This window comes from Salvelinus fontinalis, chromosome 19, assembly GCF_029448725.1.
Source record: "Salvelinus fontinalis isolate EN_2023a chromosome 19, ASM2944872v1, whole genome shotgun sequence".
Classification (NCBI taxonomy): domain Eukaryota; kingdom Metazoa; phylum Chordata; class Actinopteri; order Salmoniformes; family Salmonidae; genus Salvelinus; species Salvelinus fontinalis.
Window position 1 is genome coordinate 27,094,966 of NC_074683.1, and position 24,528 is coordinate 27,119,493.

General features: G+C 43.0%; 1 protein-coding gene across 4 annotated transcripts in view; it reads right to left on the minus strand.

Annotated features, from left to right (window-relative positions):
* LOC129816567 (receptor tyrosine-protein kinase erbB-4-like) overlaps positions 1-24,528 on the minus strand; it is a 634,779-nt gene that overhangs the window by 294,533 nt on the left and 315,718 nt on the right. For all 4 annotated transcript variants that reach the window (XM_055871183.1, XM_055871182.1, XM_055871185.1 and 1 more), the window contains exon 3: positions 11,032-11,218. In XM_055871183.1, coding sequence (XP_055727158.1) covers positions 11,032-11,218 — 187 coding nt within the window. The remainder of the gene's footprint in view (positions 1-11,031; positions 11,219-24,528) is intronic.

The window sequence follows — 24,528 nt, forward strand, 5'->3', positions numbered from 1 at the left end:
GTGTTTACGGAATTGGGGTGGTACCTGGTAGGTTTATTGATAATTTGTGTGAGATTGAGGGCATCAAGCTTAGATTGTAGGATGGCTGTGGTGTTAAGCATGTTCCAATTTAGGTCGCCTAGCAGCACGAGCTCTGAAGATAGATGGGGGCAATCAGTTCACATATGGTGTCCAGAGCACAGCTGGGGGCAGAGGGTGGTCTATAGCAGGCGGCAACGGTGAGAGACTTGTTTTTAGAGAGGTGGATTTTTAAAAGTAGAAGTTCAAATTGTTTGGAAACAGACCTGGATAGTAAAACAGAACTCTGCAGGCAGTCTTCGCAGTAGATTGCAACACCGCCCCCTTTGGCCGTTCTATCTTGTCTGAAAATCTTGTAGTTAGGGATGAAAATGTCAGAATTTTTGGTGGTATTCCTAAGCCAGGATTCAGACACGGCTAAAACATCTGGGTTGGCAGAGTGTGCTAAAGCAGTGAACAAAACAAACTTAGGGAGGAGGCTTCTAATGTTAACATGCATGAAACCAAGGCTATTACGGTTACAGAAGTCATCAAAAGAGAGCACCTGGGGAATAGGAGTGGAGCTAGGTACTGCAGGGCCTGGATTCACCTCTACATCACCAGAGGAACAGAGGAGGAGTAGGATAAGGGTACGGCTAAAAGCTATGATAATTGGTCGTCTAGAACGTCTAGAACAGAGAGTAAAAGGAAGTTTCTGGGGGCGATAAAATAACTTCAAGGAATAATGTACAGACAAACGTATGGTAGGATGTAAATACAGTGGAGGTAAACCTAGGTATTGAGTGATGATGAGAGAGATATTGTCTCTAGAAACATCATTGAAACCAGGTGATGTCATCGCATATGTGGGTGGTGGAACTGAAAGGTTGGATATGGTATAGTGAGCAGGGCTAGAGGCTCTACAGTGAAATAAGCCAATAAACACTAACCAGAACAGCAATGGACAAGGCATATTTACATTAAGGAGAGGCATGCTTAATCGAGTGATCATAAGGGTCCAGTGAGTAGAGGTTGGTTGGGGTCACCGCGATCCAGACAGCTGGCCGGGTAGCTGGCTATCGGTAGCAAGATAGCATAGGATGGAGGTCTATTTTTAGTCACCTCGTGCATTTCCGTCGGTAGATTAGTGGGGTTCCGTGTGGTAGAGGGGATCAATCCAATTGGCAAAATAGATATAGTGACCCAAGAAAAATTGTCCAATATCCTTATTCAGATAGCAGCCGATAAGACAGCTAACGATTAGCGGGCCCCAGATGAGCGTTCAGGTAACGTCGCGACAGAGGTGCTAGTTGGATAACTCCCTCGGGCAGATAACGTCGGTAGTCAGTTGTGAAGGCCCGGTGGGGCTCCGCATTTGTAGTAAAAAAACGGGTCGGATAGGTGATTGTAGCCCAGGAATGGCTGATGGAACTCTTCAGCTGGCTAGCTCCGGAATAATTTAAGTTTGCTCCAGGATCGACGTAAGCCAATAGTCACACGGTTTGCAGCTAGCTAGCTGCGAAATCAAGTTGTAAATGTCCAGAGCTTGGGGTTGAAATCCGGGGATATTGAGAAAAGTAGGTCCGGTATGTTATGGTCTGAGTCGCGTTGTACAAAAGTGCCGATAGATTATCGAGCTAAAGGAATAGCTGATGATCACAAAACGTGGGTAGCTGAAATACTACCGTTAGTCAGTAAACCGGCTAACTTCTGGGTAGTTTCAGGTTAGCTTCTGGCTAGTTTCTGGTTAGCTTCTGGCTAGCTTCTGGCTAGCTTCTGGTTAGCTTCTGGTTAGCTTCTGGCTAGCTTCTGGTTAGCTTCTGGCTAGCTTCAATTGTGAATTTTCAGATTTGAGGTAAATAATACTTTTTTTGTAATTGGTGAGGCGGGTTGCAGGAAAGCCTTTTGTAGTTGAGTTCTTGGATAATAAAATATATAAAAGATATGCGAAGAAAGGTGTAAATATATATATATACAGGACACGACAATACGAGGACAAATGACGTCTGAACTGCTATGCCATCTTGGAGTAGGAGACAGACATGGTACAGGTGTACCTGACATGGTACAGGTGTCTTCTTTTTTTAAGTCCATAACCATGTGTGTGAGGTGTATACTTTTGTTTCAAAGTAGATTTGTTTAAGACTACCAAGAAGTGTGACCCTGATTTAGCCCACTGCAGTAAAAGGTGGAGCATGGAGCCCTCACTATTAATGCCATAGCATGTTTGTGGTGATTTGCTATACAACCCCCTCCAAATCTATGACATAGTCGCAAAATCACAGTTCTATATCTAAATATATAACGTAGTTGTAACAAGAGGTACTAGCCTATATCATAGGGCTTTTTTAAGTAAGGACAGTGCCGCTTGAAGCTGGGAGATATGTTTTAATCATTCAGTTTCTTAATGATGACACCCAATCCATTATTCATGGCTCTGGTTCCACCATGGGGCCCAGGCAGTGCTGGGCTGGGGCTAGCGAGCTAACTAACGCTATACAGTATTAGCATTAATTCTAGTGCCCTCCATTTGATCTCAGTGTAATTACCCAACAGATTTACCCTAAACATGCTATCAAAAGTTTGATGTTAAATAAAGAAGGTCCTGGAAACGTTTTATTAATTTTTCATTTTGTTCTTTGTGTCTTGTTTGTTCTCTAAGAAGAGGCAATAGGAAAAAGCTACATGGATTTTATTATTATGCTTCCTTTTGTACTTATTGTTATGTTTAGGGTAGCTGAGAAAGTTTCAGACAGTGTTTCAGAGTCTTTCAGATAGTGATGAGAAACTTGAAGAGAAATGCTACTGAAGAGAGGTGGTGTTTCTTTGAAGTGTACTGTAGTTTCAGATATCAGTTTTATTATATTAGAACTAGTTGCAGTAGGAGCAAGACCGCTTCCCCACCTGGGAGTTTCAAGCAGAAACTTTACCTAAATGCCCAATTTACTTAGAATTAACTATCCCATTTACTTCAAGATGGAAACAGATTTGTTCTTTACTAAACTCACATTTCATTATTTTCAGTTTGACTTATTTCTGTTGAAGGATGGTGGGTCAGCTCCCTCTGAAGCTGATCTCAAATGGCTATCCCTATATAGTGCACTACCTTTGACTAGGGCCCAGATGGATCCGGTCAAAATAAGTGTCCTATAGGCAGAAGGGTTCCATTTAGAATGCAGCCTTTATGTTGTCGGACATTAATATTTCATAAAACTCTCCAATTTCCTGCTTATGCAATTCCCACATAGGATCATTAATGAGAGAAGTGGATCCAGTCAGCAAAATACAGCAGGAGAAACTAAAGAATAACGTGTTGTTGGAGCCCTTATTGTCAGATGGGTTATTAGTCTACAAGATGCTCAATTGTGAGAAGCGTGTCAGTGTCAGTGTCAGTGTCTTTCAGTCTGCTGTCTTGGAGAAAAATCCATGTTCTTCCAAACAATTGTTGCGTCCAAATCTTTCCTTCCTACTGACGTGTCCACTTGTTCACTACTCCCCTCAAATTCAAAATAATTGAATTGGTGTAGGCATGCGCTAGAGGGAGTTTCCATACCCCAATAATTTTATTTCAAATTCATGAGGGGAAGTGAACAAGTGCACACTTCGGAAGAAAAGGAGAGATTGGGACACAACCATTTATTATTACTTTAAATTGAAGAACTCAAGAACCTACACATTGTCAATGTACTGTATGCCTCAATGGCTAATCATATCAACCACAGCCATGCTATTCATTTCATGTCCACCACAAGAAAGAAAAACCTACTGTCATTGAGTATCGTCACCTTATAGACAATGGCTCTTTGCTCCTTGCCTAAGACCTAGGGGTTAAACCCCTCCACATTTGTGTTGACTGGAGAGGTCCAGCGTTGTGGGCGGGCCTTGGGGGGCTGGCTCACGCTACCGTACCTCCTTGCCCATCCAAAGAAAATATTTAAATACTGATCATTTAATTGAGCAAGACACACGCAGACAGAAATACACATTAATCTCAAATAAAGCATCCAAGTGAGCGAAGCAGTGCCCCTCTGTCTCACTATGTTCCATGTATCTGATGTATCTGAAGCTGTCTGGCCAAAAAGAGTATTGCATGTCAATATGCAATGTCTTTAATGAAACATTTTTGTAGGGGTTGACACATTTTTTATTAGGCAAAACAAGTCTGACATTTTAAAGTGGAAAATACAAACTTTAGAAGCCTTTTGAAACCTCAAATACCCTACAAGTTTGTAGAACTCAAATTCTACACAAATTCTCAGCAACAAAAGAGTGATCAAATTAAGATCCTACAGCTGTTTAGTAAGACAGAGGGGTGCTGTTTCGCTCACTCGGATGCTTTCTCAGGTGAGTTAGCTTCAGCCACTTGTGAATTGAAGGAACATTGGCTGGTGCAGAGTGCACTGTTCAGATGCTGGAATTATTTTGGACTAATCTGCAAAGGTCTCCGACCTTTTTAAGTGATTTGTTTGACAATCAGATGAAAACATCATGACTGGTTGTGTTTATTAAAAGGTAATACATCTTTACAGTTATATTACATGTCTTTATTATGAAACCCATTTATTTATTTTTTTACACGTGAGCTATCAAATGCCTGTCCAACTGATTCGTTCGGATGCCGGCCCTGGCCTGGTGTTAACACGCTGTTCCTAAACTGCATTAGAGAGCTCACAAATGTGACAATATGAATATCGTCTTACAAAAAACTCCCTTTTGCCCTCCTCCAAGCAATGAAATATTGAGTATGACACAGGAGTAATTGCATGGGAAGTAATCAATTAGACACACAATTGGAAGCGACCTGAGGTCTGGAAGCTGCCAGCCGAGAGGAGAGGAGAGAGGTGGTGATTGGAGAGGTGGAGATTGGAGAGAGAGAAGTGGAGAGGGGAAAGAGGTGGAGAGAGAGAGAGAGAGAGAGAGATAGAGAGGAGAGAGGTGAATATAGATAGAGGTGGAGAGAGGAAAGGTGGTGAGAAGAGAGATGGAGAGGAGAGGTGGAGAGAGGAGAGGTGGAGAGTAGAGAGATGTAGAGAGATGAGAAGTAGAGAGGTGGAGAAAGGAGAAAGGAGAGGTGGAGAGAGGAGAGAGGTGGAGAGTAGAGCGAAAGAGAGGTTGAGAGATGTGAGGTAGAGAGAGGAGAGAGGTGGAGAGCGGAGAGAGGTGGAGAGTAGAGAGAAATAGAGGTAGAGAGAGGGGAGATGTAGAGAGAGGAGAGAGGTAGAGAGAGGGGAGAGGTAGAGAGAGGAGAGAGGTAGAGAGAGGGGAGAGGTGGAGAGTGGAACAGAATGCCAGAGACACAGTGTTCTAGTCAAAAGCAGTGCACTATAAAGGGAAGATGGTGCCATTTTGGGATGTAGCCTTGGACACAAACTAATCTCAGCTCTCTTCCTGTGGGGGTTTCTCATAAAGACAGAGGCCAGTCTGGGGAGAGGCTGTCCAAAGACTATTCAGGACAAGACTGAGTCCACTTGTCCTTTATTTTCACCTTGTCCTGTCTATCCATCTATCCCTCCCTCCATCCATCCCTTCATCTCTCCTGTGGGTGTTTCTCAGATAGACAGGGGCCAGGCAGGGATCTGCTGTCCAAATACACTGAATCTCCTTCTTAGTCCTTCAAGGAGAGACTGTCACGGATTTCTCTCATCCTTTATTTTCACCTTGTCCCATCCATCCATCCATCTATACCTCTATCCCTCCATCCCTCCTGTTCACCATTTCATGATCCATGATGCTTTCACGAAACACTGAGCAGAGCTCGTTGAAGTTAATGTATGATCATTAAGATTTTCTCCTTGATAAAATGCAGGGCGATGAAGAGCAGATAGAACACAATGTTCTCTGTGTGTGTGTGTGTGTGTGTTTAACTAACATTGATGAGATATACAGAGAAAGAGAAACAAGAGAGACAAGAGACGAGAGCGAGAGAGAGAATGAGAACATGTGAAAACGTGAAAAAGAGAGAAATAACAGATGGACTATGAGTGAGTAGTGGATCCAGTCTTGGCGTCGTGTGCGAGCAGCGTGTGTGTGTGTCAGCTAACCGTGTAGGGAGAGAGAGAGAGAAGGATGTCTGGCAGATGGGAGAAGAGATTTGATGCTTTTTATTTTGGACGGAGAGTAATGGCAGCGTACAAGCAGTAACAAATAAATGGATGAGCAACGCTGACTGAACAAAACTATAGGAAAACAGACCGGGATACTTTTTTTTAAAATAGAAAATGTGTAAACTGACATGTTCATCTGTGTTATTTCTCTTATTGAGGTGGATATTGTTGTGAATACTCAACAGGCAGCAATTACCATGTGAATGCACTGAGCCCAGCTCAACTTGCCTCAGCCGCTATCTACAGTAACTGTTGTGTTCATGGTGACTCAAAAGAATAAAAAAAGAGAAGCAGAAGAAAAATGTTTGCTTAAGCATGAAAACAGCTTTAATTCGTCTGAAATGGAAAGCATAGCGTAGCTGCACTTTGGAAATGTCAAACAAAGTGGCAGTGTTTAACTCTTGTCACTGTGCTGGGGGAGACATATAATTCACTCCAATCATCTGCTTCTGGAGAGACAGATAGGGACAGGTAGGTACAGTTGGGGACAATAAATTGTTGGGGGGAGAGGGGAGCATTATATGAAGACATATACTAGTGGATAGAGAGAGAGAGAGACAAAGACAGAGACAGAAAATATACAGAAAAAGACAGAACGATCTAGTAAGTCTTACTGCTTCATCTTAGTGTGTTTTAACGTGAACTTGAGTGTGTTTCCTGTTTCATATGCCTAAGGATGACTAAGGATAACTGAAGCCTGATTGAAAGGTGCCACAGAGGGACTGAGATGCACACTACACAGTCCCAGCAAACCCATGAGTGTTCCTTCATTCTACAAAGTCTCCTACACAGACCCTACTGAAAAATCAATACAGCCATATCAAAATATACCAGCTACAAATTGATTTTATCCAGGGCAATTTCTACCTCCTAGGGATTCAGGTCGGTTTCAATACCGAGGGGTCCGTTTTATCCGTCTCCAGATTAGCCCTGTGTGTAGTTAATAACCTTTATCCTCGTATATGTCGCTTATAGATCATATCGATCGTTTTACAGAGAGCAGGGTATGAAAGGAACGACAGAATAATATGACAGGGAGATGAAAGTGGAGCCATTATAGGCGTCTTTGCCACTCGTTGCCTGTTGAAGTATTCTGGAGAGGGATACAGTGACGGAGAGAGGGGAGGATCTTCGGATGGGGTGTGTGTGTGTGTGTGTGTGTGTGTGTGTGTGTGTGTGTGTGTGTGTGTGTGTGTGTGTGTGTGTGTGTGTGTGTGTGTGTGTGTGTGTGTGTGTGTGTGTGTGTGTGTGTGTGTGTGTGTGTGTGTGTGTGTGTGTGTGTGTGTGTGTGTGTGTGTGTGTGTGTGTGTGTGTGCACGTGTGTCACAGCCTGAGACCCAGAGACCAGCTCCCAAGGCTTGATATAGCAGGAGCATGACACAAGTAGTGGAGGAGAGTGTCAAAATAGATACAAAGAGACAGAGAGAGACACATAGAAAAAGAGCATGTGCAGTCCCTCTACCTCCTCTCCACACTACTGGCCCAGGGACATGGATGGGACAATGGCATTTCAAACACCAGTCTGCCTCTTTTCACTGTGTCTGCCTCTGGACACTCAGTGGTATCCGAGCTCAACCTAGTATCCCAGTTAGGACTCTTCCATAGGACTCTTCCATAGGACTCTTCCATAGGACTCTTCCATAGGACTCTTCCATAGGACTCTTCTGGCACGGCAGAAAGCTTTTTTTATTTGTATTATTGATTTTGCTTAACTGCCCCAACGGAAACATGTCTTGCGAATGAACATGTGAACATGTCCACTCCTTTCATGTATATCCTATTCAAACCTTCTCAAAGATAAGTATAGTACTACCCAACAAAATACATGGGGATATATACAGTACATGAATGTTCTACCGATTATGCCAGGTGACAATGCAGAAGTGTATAGTGGATGTGTGCGCGTGCATGTGTTTGTAGACCAAATAGAACAATGAGTAGTGGTTTAATATATTCACTGTCTCAGATTGAGCCAGGAGAGAGACAGAAACTCACTGCTCTATTCGTGCTGTATAAAAATCTGGTGAATGAATGTTAGTCCTACACTGGGAGTAGAGTTACGTAACAGAAGACATACAGTACACTGTGCTCCTATGGTGTGGTCTCTGGACGTTGTCTTTTCAATTCCTCCTCCCTCTCTCGATCTCTATATTCATTTCTCTCTCTCTCTCTCTCTCTCCTTCACTCCTTCACTCCTTCACTCCTTCACTCCTTCACTCCTTCACTCCTTCACTCCTTCACTCCTTCACTCCTTCACTCACTCACCAGACCCAACAGTGACCTCTATCCTCTGCCTCTCAGGACAGTGAGTTATGTGGGTCTATAGGTTAACTGTCCATTACTGACCCTGTCACACAACATTGTATCAGAACACCTAATGGGCTCCTGACAGAACTGGGCTGTGTCCCAAATGGCACCCTATTCGCTATTTAGTGCACTTTATATGGAATATGGTGCTAATTTAGATGCAGACCTGATGTCTGGCGGCAGGTAGCCTAGCGGTTAAAGACCGTTGGGCCAGTAACTGAAAGGTCGCTGTTTTCGAAACCCCGAGCCAACTAGGTGAAAGATCTGTCTGTGCCCTTGAGCAAGGCACTTAACCCTAGTTGGTCCTGTAAGTCATTCTGGATAAGAGTGTCTGTTAAATGAATAAAATGTAAATGTTATTAATTTCTCCGGTTACAACCATAGCTCAGAACTATCTCCATAGCTACAACATAGAATATGTTATTAGTGCATACCATAACTCCCTCAAGCAGTTTACATATAGGGACAATTCCAGCTGGGAGGTAGTACGACAACATAAGTTATGTCACTTGGTCAGAGTCTTTTACTTGACTGCATACATTCTTAGTAATGTCTGTATTCAATCCGTATCGTGGAAGTCCAAATGCTACAGCTAGATTGAAATTAAAAGGCAATGTTACCGCATTAGCAGACTGCATTCATGGTAATGCTGCATATGTCACTTCGTATCATAAAAATGTATATCGCGCAATCCGTAGTACAGATTGAATAGAGCCGTAAGTTTGTGATCCCTGTGGGAAACGTACATATGGCCTTAGCAATGCTAGTGCCACACGTTTACCAAATTAAGCAAACAAGAACACCTTTTAATAGCATCGTAAACATAAACTGCTGAGTTTAATCAGCACAATGGTTGCACATCAAAAAGGTTTAGGGCCTTTTTCCTGGCTGCTTATTCTTCAAGGTCAACTATGCTTGTGTAAATGCTAAGGGATGGATGGTAGCATCTGAAGAGAATGCATCAAAATCCTGTATGTAAAGAGAGAGAGAGAGAGGGAGAGAGAGAGAGAAAAAAAACTAGAGATGGAGAGAGAGAGAGAGAAAGAGACAGAGAGAAACTACAGATGGAGAGAGAGAGAGAAAGAGAAAAAAATAGATGGAGAGGGAGAGAGAAAGAGAGACAGAGAAAGACAAAGAGACCGAGAGAGAAAAAACTAGAGATGGAGCGAGAGAGAAAGAGAAAAAAATAGAGATGGACAGGGAGAGAGAAAGAGAAAAAATAGAGATGGAGCGAGAGAGAGAAAGAGAAAAAACTAGAGATGGAGCGAGAGAGAGAAAGAGAAAAAACTAGATGGAGAGGGAGAGAGAAAGAGAGAGAGACCGAGAGAAAAACTACAGATGGAGTGAGAGAGAGAGAGACGAAGATAACTATTTCCTGATCCTAAGTAACCTGTCTTACCTAGGTATCTCTGAGAGGGATCAGACAGTTACTGTTCTTGTTCTCTGTTTATCTACCTTGCCTCCCAAATGGCAGCCTTTTTCCTAGTTAGTGCACTACCAGGGCCCATAGGGAATAGGGTGCAATTTGTGACGAAGCCCCAGTCTTCGTTCATGGTAGATAGGCCATTTTGGAGCTAGCTGTCATTAACACAGGAGCAAATATGGTGTAACGTGGATATACGTAATTGCAACCTAATTGTAATGCACTCAATCAAAATAACAGGTATGTAGGTACAGAAAACACATTATGACTTCACGCAAAAACAAACAGGGAAATGGACGGGGTATGTATGACTGCAGAGTACTGCAGAGTAATTGCAGGTAATGGAACAATGTTACAATTGTGTGTACGTATATTGAGGAAGCTTCCAGGGAAAGAATAGGCTAGTTTCAGACCATGTTGAAGTAAAAGGCTACTTGCTAAGGATACATGTAATGTTTGCTTTGACACTTTGTATTTCACAGCATGTACTGTACATGTATCACCAACACCCCTACCAGAATGCCACATCTGGTTAACATTATCAGGTTCTGCTGGGGAATTGGCAAGCCTGGTTCCAGATCTGTTTGTGCTGTCTTGCCAACTCATATGGTCGACCAAACAGATCTGGGATCAGGCGAAGCTTGGGGAGCCTGGTTAGATCTCTGTGGATATTGGTGCTAAAACAAAGCATACAAAATACAACACATACATCTTCCCAAGGCCAGGTCAGGTGCCAATTCCCATTGAGAAAGATTAACTCAAGGTGGTATTGCATTTCAGCCAAATGAAAGTCTGGACAAAACTTACTGATGCAGAGAGCAGAGATCAGTAGCTATGAGTTAGGTCAACCGCGTCTTCCTCTCGCTATGAGTGTAAAGAGATGTAATTAAAACATCTAGACAGACACTAGCTCTTAAAAAATCAGATCACTTCTTTTTATTCTCATTAAATTGACCCTAACATTCGGATCCCTTTTTACAGACCTTGGTTTACTGCTTTCATTGCAGTAATTTTATAGCAGAGCTTCTGACTTAACACTCAGTCACACAATGACAGGATTTCACTGAAGTTAGTAGCAGGACGGTATGTCTCTGAAAAGAGGAAATTAAAGAAAAATCCATCAAGAGGGGATGGAGAGAGAGATGTCAGAGCTTCAGACAGAGGAGACACGGAGACAGGATAGCCATCTTAGACACATACCTGTGAGGTTCTTCAGTCCCAGCTGGCGCAGGCCAAAGTTCCCATCTCTGCGGTAGTTGAGGAAGATTGCCAGAGCGTAGCGGTCTTCATACATCTTAGTTCCTCTGATGATCCTCAGGTTCTCCAGCGGCAGGTAGTCAAACTGGTTCAGAGCCACCAGCACATAGCCTGTCACCTCCCGTATAGACTGGAAGAGGAGAGAGGTGACAGGGAGAACATCAGACACAGCAACACGAAACAAGAGCCACGGAGACAATCAGACATAGATAGCTTGGTCCCAGATATGTTTTGTCCTGATCTGTTTGTGATGTTTTCCCAACTCATATGGATTTCATGAATGACAACGACTACAGATCTGAAATCAGGCTAAAGTAGACACAGAGCAGCTTTGAAAACTGATTCATCATAAGATAATTTTCACCTATCCACTCAGTCACGATGAACCCATGTGAGGGGGAAACCCCACGGGGGTCAAGGAAGACTTTGCTAAAACTTTCTGCTCCAAGTTTGTGTCCTCTCCACTAGGTACCAGGATGAAGCAGGAGGACATCAGCATCACCATTGCTTCACACTTAAATGTCATTTAGAAAGGATAATGACCGCGGAGACTTTACGAACCCACCCAGCCAGAGCTGGTATGAATCAAAGTGACATGACCGCCCTCCTTTCATCCCCCTTCCTGTCATGGTAGCTGTCATTAGAGGTGACAGACAAAGTGAGGATGAGTCCCAAATGGCACGTTATTCTCTATAAAGTGCACTACTTTAGACCAGTGCCCTATAGGCCCTAGTCAATATGATGCACTATAGTGGACAATTTAGAGAATATTGTGCAATTTTGGAGGTAGACAGAGACAGCGGGGAAAGGACAGGGCAGGTCTCTCACAACGCTAATGCCAACAGTGACAATAATCACAGCAACAGGCCTCCGCCACACAGCCACACACACATACACACACATACACACTCGCACACACACACACAAGCACACAGGCATGCACACACGCAGCCCACTAAACTGCGTCCTAAGGAGTCTGCAACCACCACTGTTTCTGCTGCCACCACTGCTCAGGTTCAGACCCCCATCACTGACATCTGTCAGGCCCTATAGTCGTCAGTCCAAGCCAGGCCAAGAAGTTGCAGGAGCAGTCATGGTGCTGTCTATATCAACCACAGTAACATAATGATGGGCATGGATGGCAGCTATTTAAGACTTTTCAACCTAGTGCTCAGAGAGACACCCAAAATACACCCATAGGGCCCTGGTCAAAAGAAGTGCACTATATAGGGGATAGGATGTCATTTGGAGTACAGTCAGAGTCCTCGTTAGTCATCTGTTTAGTAGCTAACAAACTACTCCATCTAGTCAGGAACATCAGGTCATCTAGTCAGGAATATCAGGTCATCTAGTCAGGAACATCAAGTCACTAGTCAGGAACATCAGGTCATCTAGTCAGGAACATCAGGTCACTAGTCAGTAACATCAGGTCATCTAGTCAGGAACATCAGGTCATCTAGTCAGTAACATCAGGTCATCTAGTCAGTAACATCAGGTCACTAGTCAGTAACACAGGTCATCTAGTCAGTAGCATCAGGTCATCTAGTCAGGAACATCAGGTCATCTTGTCAGGAACATCAGGTCACTAGTCAGGAACATCAGGTCACTAGTCAGGAACATCAGGTCATCTAGTCAGGAACATCAGGTCATCTAGTCAGGATCATCATGTGGCATTCCAATGGGACTCAATTCTCTATTTGACCAAGGTCCCATGAGGCACAATACAGAGAATAAGGTTCTATTTTGGGCAAAAACCTTTTCTGCACATTATTGTATTCATTATATTCCAGGAAGAGAACTGCAGGAGCAGAGACAGACCGTCTGCTTAAAACCTGTTGAGGACAGAGGGCGCTGTTTTCAATATGGGGGAAAATCGTGCCCAATTTAAACGGCCTCGTACTCAATTCTTGCTCCTACAATATGCATATTATTATTACTATTGGATAGAAAACACTCTCTAGTTTCTAAAACCGTTTGAATTATATCTGTGAGTAAAGCAGAACTCCTTTTGCAGCAAACTTCCTGACAGGAAGTGGAAAATCTGAAATCGATCCACTGTTCTAGGGCCTGCCTTTTAAAGTCCTTGATATTTAAAAGTTTAGATGCACTTCATACGTCTTCCACTAGATGTCGACAGGCAGTGAGAGAAGGAATTGAGTGTGTAACTTGATCTGGTGTCGAATAATAGCTCTCGGCATGACGTGTCACCAGTTTCCTGTTTTCTGGAGCGCGCGAGAAGGGACCTGGATTTGCCTTCTGATAAGCTGTCGTTATGGACGACTAATATCTCCGGCTTTGATTTTATTTGATACATGTGACAATATCATCGTAAAGTATGTTTTTTCAATATAGTTTAATCAGATTATTGAAATTTTTTCGGGAGTTTTGCCATGTTCCGTTCTCTGAGTTTGTTGACGATGGAGAGATTCGCGCCACTTGGCAAGTGTGCTTGCTAAATCGAGAGGGAAAAAGGCCGTTCTAAATCCAAACAACGATTGTTCCCGACAAAGGACCCCTTGCACAACATTCTGATGAAAGATCATCAAAAGCAGGACCCATTTTATGATGCTATTTCATATATCTGTCGAACATGTGAAATAGTCGTTTGCGCCCAGATTTTGGGTACTCTCTCGCTATACCTAAGCTGGATGTCGTAATGAAGCTATTTTTAGAATTCTAACACGGCGATTGCATTAAGAACTAGTGTATCTATCATTTCCTATACAACATGTATTTTTTAGTTATGTTTATGAATAGTTATTTGGTCAGAATATGTGTGTCAGAAAAAGTGTCAGAAAAATATCCGGACGTTGTGGGAAAAAGAAGCTACGTTAGCACAATGTATAACCACTGATTTCAGCTCTAAATATGCACATTTCCGAACAAAACATAAGTGTATGTATAACCTGATGTTATAGGACTGTCATCTGATGAAGCTTATCAAGTTTAGTCAAAAATGATATATCTTGCTGGTTTATTCGCTATCGCTAACGTGCCTATTGCTATCGCTAACGTGCCTTGATGAATGAATGCGGTAGTGTGGTAGGCTATTGTAGTAAGCTAATATAATGCTATATTGTGTTTTCGCTGTAAAACACTTAAAAAATCTGAAATATTTTTATTTTATTTTTTATTTTACCGTTATTTTACCAGGTAAGTTGACTGAGAACACGTTCTCATTTGCAGCAACGACCTGGGGAATAGTTACAGGGGAGAGGAGGGGGATGAATGAGCCAATTGTAAACTGGGGATTATTAGGTGACCATGATGGTTTGAGGGCCAGATTGGGAATTTAGCTGGCTGGATTCACAAGATGTTTGTCTTTAATTTGCTGTACACCATCGATTTTTCAGAAATGTTTTATGATGAGTATTTAGGTATTTGACGTTAGTGTCTGTAATTACTCTGGCTGCTTCGGTTCTATTTCTGACGGTAGCTGTGATTGTAGCTGCAATGTAAAACTGATTTATACCTCAAATATGCACACTTTTCGAACAAAACAGATTTATTGTATAACATGTTATAAGACTGTCATCTGATGAAGTTGTTTGTTGGTTAGTTTGGTTGGTTCTTGGTTAGTTAGGTTGGCTTTGTGCATGCTACCTGTGCTGTGAAAAATGTATGTCCTTTTTTGTATTTGGTGGTGAGCTAACATAAATATATGTGGTGTTTTCGCTGTAAAACGTTTTTAAAATCGGACATGTTGACTGGATTCACAAGATGTGTATCTTTCATTTGCTGTATTGGACTTGTTAATGTGTGAACGCCAGAGCCAGACAGGTTAAGAACTGGAGTTGTGGGTGTGTATGTTCAACTATACACTGGTATAACATCCTGCTGTGTGCCTGTGTGTGTAGCCATTGACAGTCAACTCCATAAGCCTGGATCCTGTGCTCAACCAATCAGACACAGACACACAGCACCACACTGTGGTCTTGGAGGTCACCCTCCTCATCTTCTAATGACTCTGGGGCTCAAGCTGAGACTATTTGGGGACCAGCTCGGGTCGGAGAACAGTGACCCTGCTTTGGGCACAGTGGCTCCCTCAGACTCCTCTCCTTCCTTCCCTGCCTGCTTGTCAGTCAATGTGTGTGTGTGTGTGTGTGTGTGTGTGTGTGTGTGTGTGTGTGTGTGTGTGTGTGTGTGTGTGTGTGTGTGTGTGTGTGTGTGTGTGTGTGTGTGTGTGTGTGTGTGTGTGTGTGTGTGTGTGTGTGTGTGTGTGTGTGCGTGCGTGCGTGCGTGCGTGCGTGCGTGCGTGCGTGCGTGCGTGCGTGCGTGCGTGCGTGCGTGCGTGCGTGTGTGTTCTCACAGTCTGTACTCACAGCCAGACCACGCAACAACCAGAAACAAATAGAACTTCCTGTACCAGTTACCTAGCAACCTTTGGCTGTAAGTTTCCTTATGCGAGTGTGGAGACTTCGCAACCGGAACTCCCAATGTCTAACACATATGGCCCCCGAAATAAATCACTCAGCTGACCAGATTACACAAGCTTTAAGTTCTGGGTTAATCAATATTACAACAATACCACAGCATGCCAAGAGGTTTGCTTTGTCTAAAATCACTTTATTCATCAATTGTACAAGTTCCAACCAAAATATGACTTCCACTTTATCTGACGGCCCCTCCAGAAGACCACACAGGGTGGAGCAGGGGGACTGCCACGCTGGGCGGCCATGGAGCAGTTGTTGTGGGAGGTTAAGTGTCTTGATCAAGGGCTCAAATGGAGGCAATGGCATCTAGGATTAGATACCAGCAACCCTCCAGTTTCCAGCTCACTTCCTGCCAGATGTGTCCCATCAAACCTGGGATTCGAACTGGCAACCCTCAGGTCAGGATATTGGGATATAAAGACTTAGGTCAGGACATTAGCATGATGAATTACTGGTGATCGCATTGATGCCTGGGTTGAGGTTTTGTATGAGTGCTACTGCTAACATTAGCAGTCATTGCCTGTATTTGTGTCCATGAATATGAAATATAATACCAGCCCTGATGATTTTGAAGAATATGATAACTACCTAAAATATCCTTGAACTGTCTTAAGACCTTTTAATGTTTTGTCATTTGATAATTTGACAATCATGTCTTGAAAGGTACTTTTGTACTCAAACATATGAATTAGTATTTTCACAAAACTATAATTTCTCATGTCCTTTGAGCATGATATTGTACATTAGACTTTTTGGAATTACTGATGAGGAGTTCATAAACACACCATACAAGAGCAGAGAAATACAACAAGAGGAGAGACTCCCATTTACAGTATTTAGAAACTCCAGAAGAAGGGTTCTAATTCTGCACTAGACAGGATTTGAAACACCATGATAGTGTTTAGGAGCTTTAGAGAGAGGAAACAACACCAAAAGAGAAAGATTCTAATTCTGCACCACAGAGGACTGGAGACAACATCATAGTGTTTTCAAGGTTTTCCGGGTCTGGCAAGGTGTTGCACAACTCTTGATGATGTGGTGTTACAACACATTATTTCATGTTTCAGAAGCTCTCAGAATGAATGTTTCAGAACCCCTCAGGATGAATATTTCAGAACCCCTCAGGATGAATGTTTTAGAACCCCTCAGGATTAATGTTTTAGAACCCCTCAGGATGAATGTTTCAGAACTCCTTGGGATGAATGTTTCAGAACCCCGCAGGATGAATGTTTTAGAACCCCTCAGGATGAATGTTTCAGAACCCCTCAGGATGAATGTTTCAGAACCCCTCAGGATGAATGTTTCAGAACCCCTCAGGATTAATGTTTTAGAACCCCTCAGGATTAATGTTTTAGAACCCCTCAGGATGAATGTTTCAGAACCCCTCAGGATTAATGTTTTAGAACCCCTCGGGATGAATGTTTCAGAACTCCTTGGGATGAATGTTTCAGAACCCCTCAGGATGAATGTTTTAGAACCCCTCAGGATGAATGTTTCAGAACCCCTTAGGATGAATGTTTCAGAACCCCTTAGGATGAATGTTTCAGAACCCCTCAGGATGAATGTTTTAGAACCCCTCATGATGAATGTTTCAGAACACCTCAGGATGAATGTTTTAGAACCTGTCAGGATGAATGCTTCAGAACCCCTCAGGATGAATGTTTCAGAACCTCTCAGGATGAATGTTTTAGAACCCCTCAGGATGAATGTTTCAGAACCCCTCAGGATGAATGTTTCAGAACACCTCAGGATGAATGTTTTAGAACCCGTCAGGATGAATGTTTCAGTATCCCTCAGAATGAATGTTTCAGAACCCCTCAGGATGAATGTTTCAGAACTCCTCAGGATGAATGTTTCAGAACTCCTCAGGATGAATGTTTCAGAACCCCTCAGGATGAATGTTTCAGAACACCCCAGGATGAATGTTTCAGAACCCCTCAGGATGAATGTTTCAGAACCCCTCAGGATGAATGTTTCAGAACCCCTCAGGATGAATGTTTCAGAACCCCTCAGGATGAATGTTTCAGAACCCCTCAGGATGAATGTTTCAGAACCTCTCAGGATGAATGTTTCAGAACCCCTCAGGATGAATGTTTCAGAACTCCTCAGGATGAATGTTTCAGAACCCCTCAGGATGAATGTTTCAGAACCCCTCAGGATGAATGTTTCAGAACCCGTCAGGATGAATGTTTCAGAACCCGTCAGGATGAATGTTTCAGAACCCCTCAGGATGAATGTTTTAGAAGCCCTCAGGATGAATGTTTTAGAACCCGTCAGGATGAATGTTTCAGAACCCGTCAGGATGAATGTTTCAGAACCCGTCAGGATGAATGTTTCAGAACCCCTCAGGATGAATGTTTTAGAACCCCTCAGGATGAATGTTTCAGAACCCCTCAGGATGAATGTTTCAGAACTCCTCAGGATGAATGTTTTAGAACCCCTCAGGATGAATGTTTCAGAACACCTCAGGATGAATGTTTCAGAACACCTCAGGATGAATGTTTCAGAACCCCTTAGGATGAATGTTTCAGAACCACTTAGGATGAATGTTTCAGAACTCCTCAGGATGAATGTTTCAGAACTCCTCAGGATGAATGTTACAGAACACCTCAGGATGAATGTTTCAGAACCCCTCAGGATGAATGTTACAGAACACCTCAGGATGAATGTTTCAGAACCCCTCAGGATGAATGTTTCAGAACCCCTCAGGATGAATGTTTCAGAACCCCTCAGGATGAATGTTTTAGAACCCCTCAGGATGAATGTTACAGAACCCCTCAGGATGAATGTTTCAGAACTCCTCAGGATGAATGTTTCAGAACTCCTCAGGATGAATGTTTTAGAACCCCTCAGGATGAATGTTTCAGAACATCTCAGGATGGATGTTTCAGAACATCTCAGGATGGATGTTTCAGAACTCCTCAGGATGAATGTTTTAGAACCCCTCAGGATGAATGTTTTAGCACCCCTCAGGATGAATGTTTTAGAACCCCTCAGGATGAATGTTTCAGAACTCCTCAGGATGAATGTTTCAGAACTCCTCAGGATGAATGTTTTAGAACCCCTCAGGATGAATGTTTTAGAACCCCTCAGGATGAATGTTTCAGAACATCTCAGGATGAATGTTTCAGAACTCCTCAGGATGAATGTTTTAGAACCCGTCAGGATGAATGTTTCAGAACCCCTCACGATGAATGTTTTAGAACCCCTCAGGATGAATGTTTTAGAACCCCTCAGGACGAATGTTTCAGAACTCCTCAGGATGAATGTTTCAGAACTCCTCAGGATGAATGTTTTAGAACCCGTCAGGATGAATGTTTCAGAACCCCTCAGGACGAATGTTTCAGAACACCTCAGGATGAATGTTTCAGAACCCCGTAAATCTGTCCCAATACCCTCACAACCATGTGTTTCAATAGTCCAGCAAAGTTAAGGTTACTTTAATTAAGGTGGTGGCAGCTCAGTTGCCACCAGTTTTAGTGTTACAAAGCACTTAATTTTTACAGTGAAATAGAATCACATGCTGAATTATATTGGTCATGTTTTGGAGCATGATATGATACAGTTGAAGTCGGAAGTTTACGTACACTTAGGTTGGAGTCATTAAAACTCGTTTTTCAACCACTCCACAAATTTCTTGTTAACAAACTATAGTTTTGGCAAGTCAGTTAGGACATCTACTTTGTGCATGACACAAGTAACTTTTCCAACAATTGTTTACAGACAGATTATTTCACTTATAATTCACTGTATCATAATTCAACTGGGTCAGAAGTTTACATACACTAAGTTGACAGAGCCTTTAAACAGCTTAGAAAATTCCAGAAAATTATGTCATGGCTTTAGAAGGTTCTGATAGGCTAATTGACATAATTTAAGTCAATTGGAGGTGTACCTGGGGATGTATTTCAAGGCCTACCTTCAAATTCAGTGCCTCTTTGCTTGACATAATGGAACAATCAAAAGAAATCAGCCAAGACCTCAGAAAAATTATTGTAGACCTCCACAAGACTGGTTCATCCTTGGGAGCAATTTCCAAATGCCTGAAGATACCACATTCATCTGTACAAACAATAGTATGCAAATATAAACACAATGAGACCACACAGCCGTCATACCGCTCAGGAAGGAGACGTGTTCCGTCTCCTAGAGATGAACGTACTTTGGTGCGAAGAGTGCAAATCAATCCCAGACAACAGCAAAGGACCTTGTAAAGATGCTGGAGGAAACAGGTACAAATGTATCTATATCCACAGTAAAACGAGTCCTATATTGACATAACCTAAACGGCTGCTCAGCATAGAAGAAGCCACTGCTCCAAAATCACCATAAAAAAGCCAAACTACGGTTTGCAACTGCACGTGGGGTCAAAGATTGTACTTTTTGGAGAAATGTCCTCTGGTCTGATGAAACAAAAATAGAATTGTTTGGCCATAATGACAATCGTTATGTTTGGAGGAAAAAGGGGGAGGCTTGCAAGCTGAAGAACACCATCGCAACCATGAAGCACGGGGGTGGCAGCATCATGTTGTGGGGGTGCTTTGCTGCAGGAGGGACTGGTGCATTCACAAAATAGATGGCATCATGAGGGAGGAAAATTATGTGGATATATTTAAGCAACATCGCAAGACATCAGTCATGAAGTTAAAGCTTGGTCACAAATGGGTCTTCCAAATGGACAATGACCCCAAGCATACTTCCAAAGTTGTGGCAAAATGTCTCAAGGACAACAAAGTCAAGGTATTGGAGTGGCAATCACAAAGCCCAGACCTCAATCCTACAGAAAGTCTGTGGGCAGAACTGAAAAAGCATGTGCGAGAAAGGAGGCCTACAAACCTGACTCAGTTACACCAGCCCTGTCAGGAAGAATGGGCCAAAATTCGCCCAACGTATTGATGGAAGCTTGTGGAAGGCTACCCAAAATATTTGACCCAAGTTAAACTATTTAAAGGCAATGCTACCAAATACTAATTGAGTGTTTGTAAACTTCTGACCCTCTGGGAATGTGATGAAAGAAATAAAAGCTGAAAGAAATAATTCTCTCTACTATTATTCAGATATTTACATATTTTAAAATAAAGTGTTGATCCTAACTGACCTAAGACGGGGAATTTTTACTAGGATTAAATGTCAGGAATTGTGAAAAACTGAGATTAAATGTATTTGGCTAAGGTGTATGTAAACTTCCTACTTCAACTGTATATGCCACTTAGCAGATGCTTTAATCCAAGGCATCGTTTATATATATTTTTTTACATATGGGTGGTCCCAAGAATCCAGGAATCCAGGAATCCCAGGAATACAACACACTATCCTGGCATCGCAAGAACCACCAACTGAGGTACAGAGGACCATGGCCACCTGCATTGGCTGTACCATACTATAGCTGTGGGCTGTACCGTACTACAGCTGTTGGCTGTACCGTACTATAGCTGTGGGCTGTACCGTACTATAGCTGTGGGCTGTACCGTACTATAGCTGTGGGCTGTACCGTACTATAGCTGTGGGCTGTACCGTACTATAGCTGTGGGCTGTACCGTACTATAGCTGTGGGCTGTACCGTACTATAGCTGTGGGCTGTACCGTACTATAGCTGTGGGCTGTACCGTACTATAGCTGTGGGCTGTACCTTACTATAGCTGTGGGCTGTACCGTACTATAGATGTGGGTTGGGTCATACTGTATCTGTGGGCTGTGTCATACTATAGCTGTGGTCTGTGTCATACTATAGCTGTGGGCTGTACCATACTATAGCTGTGGGCTGTGTCATACTGTATCTGTGGGCTGTGTCATACTATAGCTGTGGTCTGTGTCATACTATAGCTGTGGGCTGCACCATACTATAGCTGTGGGCTGTGTCATACTGTATCTGTGGGCTGTGTCATACTATAGCTGTGGGCTGTGTCATACTGTATCTGTGGGCTGTGTCATACTACAGCTGTGGGCTGTGTCATACTAAAGCTGTTGGCTGTGTCATACTATATCTGTGGGTTGGGTCATACTATATCTTTGGGCTGTGTCATACTATAGCTGTGGGCTGTGTCATACTAAAGCTGTTGGCTGTGTCATACTATATCTGTGGGCTGTGTCATACTATATCTGTGGGATGTGTCATACTATAGCTGTGGGCTGTGTCATACTATATCTGTGGGCTGTGTCATACTATAGCTGTGGGCTGTGTCATACTATAGCTGTGGGCTGTGTCATACTATATCTGTGGGCTGTGTCATACTATAGGTGTGGGCTGTGTCATACTATATCTGTGGGATGTGTCATACTATATCTGTGGGATGTGTCATACTATATCTGTGGGCTGTGTCATACTATAGATGTGGGCTGTGTCATACTAAAGCTGTTGGCTGTGTCATACTATATATGTGGGCTGTGTCATACTAAAGCTGTTGGCTGTGTCATACTATAGCTGTGGGCTGTGTCATACTATAGCTGTGGGCTGTGTCATACTAAAGCTGTTGGCTGTGTCATACTATATCTGTGGGCTGTGTCATACTATAGCTGTGGGATGTGTCATACTATAGCTGTGGGCTGTGTCATACTAAAGCTGTTGGCTGTGTCATACTAAAGCTGTTGGCTGTGTCATACTATATCTGTGGGATGTGTCATACTATATCTGTGGGCTGTGTCATACTATATCTGTGGGCTGTGTCATACTATATCTGTGGGCTGTGTCATACTATAGCTGTGGGCTGTGTCATACTATAGCTGTGGGCTGTGTCATACTATAGCTGTGGGCTGTGCCATACTATAGCTGTGGGATGTGTCATACTATATCTGTGGGATGTGTCATACTATATCTGTGGGCTGTGTCATACTATAGCTGTGGGCTGTGTCATACTATAGCTGTGGGCTGTGTCATACTATATCTGTGGGATGTGTCATACTATATCTGTGGGATGTGTCATACTATATATGTGGGCTGTGTCATACTATAGGTGTGGGCTGTGTCATACTATATCTGTGGGATGTGTCATACTATATCTGTGGGATGTGTCATACTATATCTGTGGGCTGTGTCATACTATATCTGTGGGCTGTGTCATACTATAGCTGTGGGCTGTGTCATACTATAGCTGTGGGCTGTGTCATACTATAGCTGTGGGCTGTGTCATACTAAAGCTGTTGGCTGTGTCATACTAAAGCTGTTGGCTGTGTCATACTATATCTGTGGGCTGTGTCATACTATATCTGTGGGCTGTGTCATACTAAAGCTGTTGGCTGTGTCATACTAAAGCTGTTAGCTGTGTCATACTATATCTGTGGGCTGTGTCATACTATATCTGTGGGCTGTGTCATACTAAAGCTGTTGGCTGTGTCATACTATAGCTGTGGGCTGTGTCATACTATAGCTGTGGGCTGTGTCATACTATAGCTGTGGGCTGTGTCATACTATAGCTGTGGGCTGTGTCATACTAAAGCTGTTGGCTGTGTCATACTATATCTGTGGGCAGTGTCATACTAAAGCTGTTGGCTGTGTCATACTATAGCTGTGGGCTGTGTCATACTATAGCTGTGGGCTGTGTCATACTAAAGCTGTTGGCTGTGTCATACTATAGCTGTGGGCTGTGTCATACTATATCTGTGGGCTGTGTCATACTATATCTGTGGGCTGTGTCATACTATAGATGTGGGCTGTGTCATACTAAAGCTGTTGGCTGTGTCATACTATATCTGTGGGCTGTGTCATACTATATCTGTGGGCTGTGTCATACTATAGATGTGGGCTGTGTCATATTAAAGCTGTTGGCTGTGTCATACTATATCTGTGGGCTGTGTCATACTATAGACGTGGGCTATGTCATACTAAAGCTGTGGGCTGTGTCATACTATAGCTGTGGGCTGTGTCATACTATATCTGTGGGCTGTGTCATACTATAGATGTGGGCTGTGTCATACTAAAGCTGTGGGCTGTGTCATACTATATCTGTGGGCTGTGTCATACTATAGCTGTTGGCTGTGTCATACTATATCTGTGGATTGGCACTATAGTATGTGGTGTGCCCTGCATTGTAATGTTATGAACACACTGTATTGTAATTCAGATTTATCAGGAGGTTAAGGGAACCTGAGGGTGCTAGAATTTTTGGAAACCAACAGGTAGTGCAGACCATCACACATGGAGAGGAGAGGGAACAGATCATCGCCCCATGTAGGGCTAAGAGTTGGTGTGTTTATCAGTGTTATAGGACGGTCCAGCATATTAACACAAAGGTAATCAGTATGCAAATCATAATAATATGGTGTTACAGTTAAACTGCTAATCTATGTTATATGGGTGGTACTGAAAGAGAGAGCGAGAGAAAGAGCGAGAAAGAGAGCGAAAGAGAAACGCATATATGATACAGAATGCTGATAAAGGAGGCTTAGGTAGAAGTAACTGAATATCCTGAATATCCATGGACTACTAGCTAAGTCGTAGTCCTGGAAGAGAGAACAGAACAGAAGAGAACAGAATAGGGCATATTCAGTAGATTAAGTGAGATTTCTTCTTCCCTCCCTCAATCCTCCCTCCCAACGCTTGCCTAGGCGTTTGTGAGTGGAAGTGTGCCGGACAGCGGAACAAAACCCTCACTTCAGTCTCTGAGACGTGCCCAGCTTTGAAATTGAGTCCTTCAATCCTCAAAAGAGGTGAGGAGTGAGAAGGGGAACGAGGACAGAGAGGAGAGAGAGGGGAAGTGAAGGAGAACACACAGAGAGAGAGAGAGGTAGATAGGTAGGTAGGGAGAAAGAGTGGGAGTGAAAGAGAACACAGAGAGAGAGAGAGAGAGAGAGAGACAGAGAGAGAGAGAGAGAGAGAGAGAGAGAGAGAGAGAGAGAGAGAGAGAGAGAGAGAGAGAGAGAGAGAGAGAGAGAGAGAGTGTGAGAGAGAGAGTGTGAGAGATAGAGAGGTAGGTAGGTAGGTAGGTAGGTAGGTAGGTAGGTAGGTAGGTAGGTAGGTAGGTAGGTAAGTAGGTAGGTAGGTAGGTAGGTAGGAGAGGGTAGTGAAAGAGAA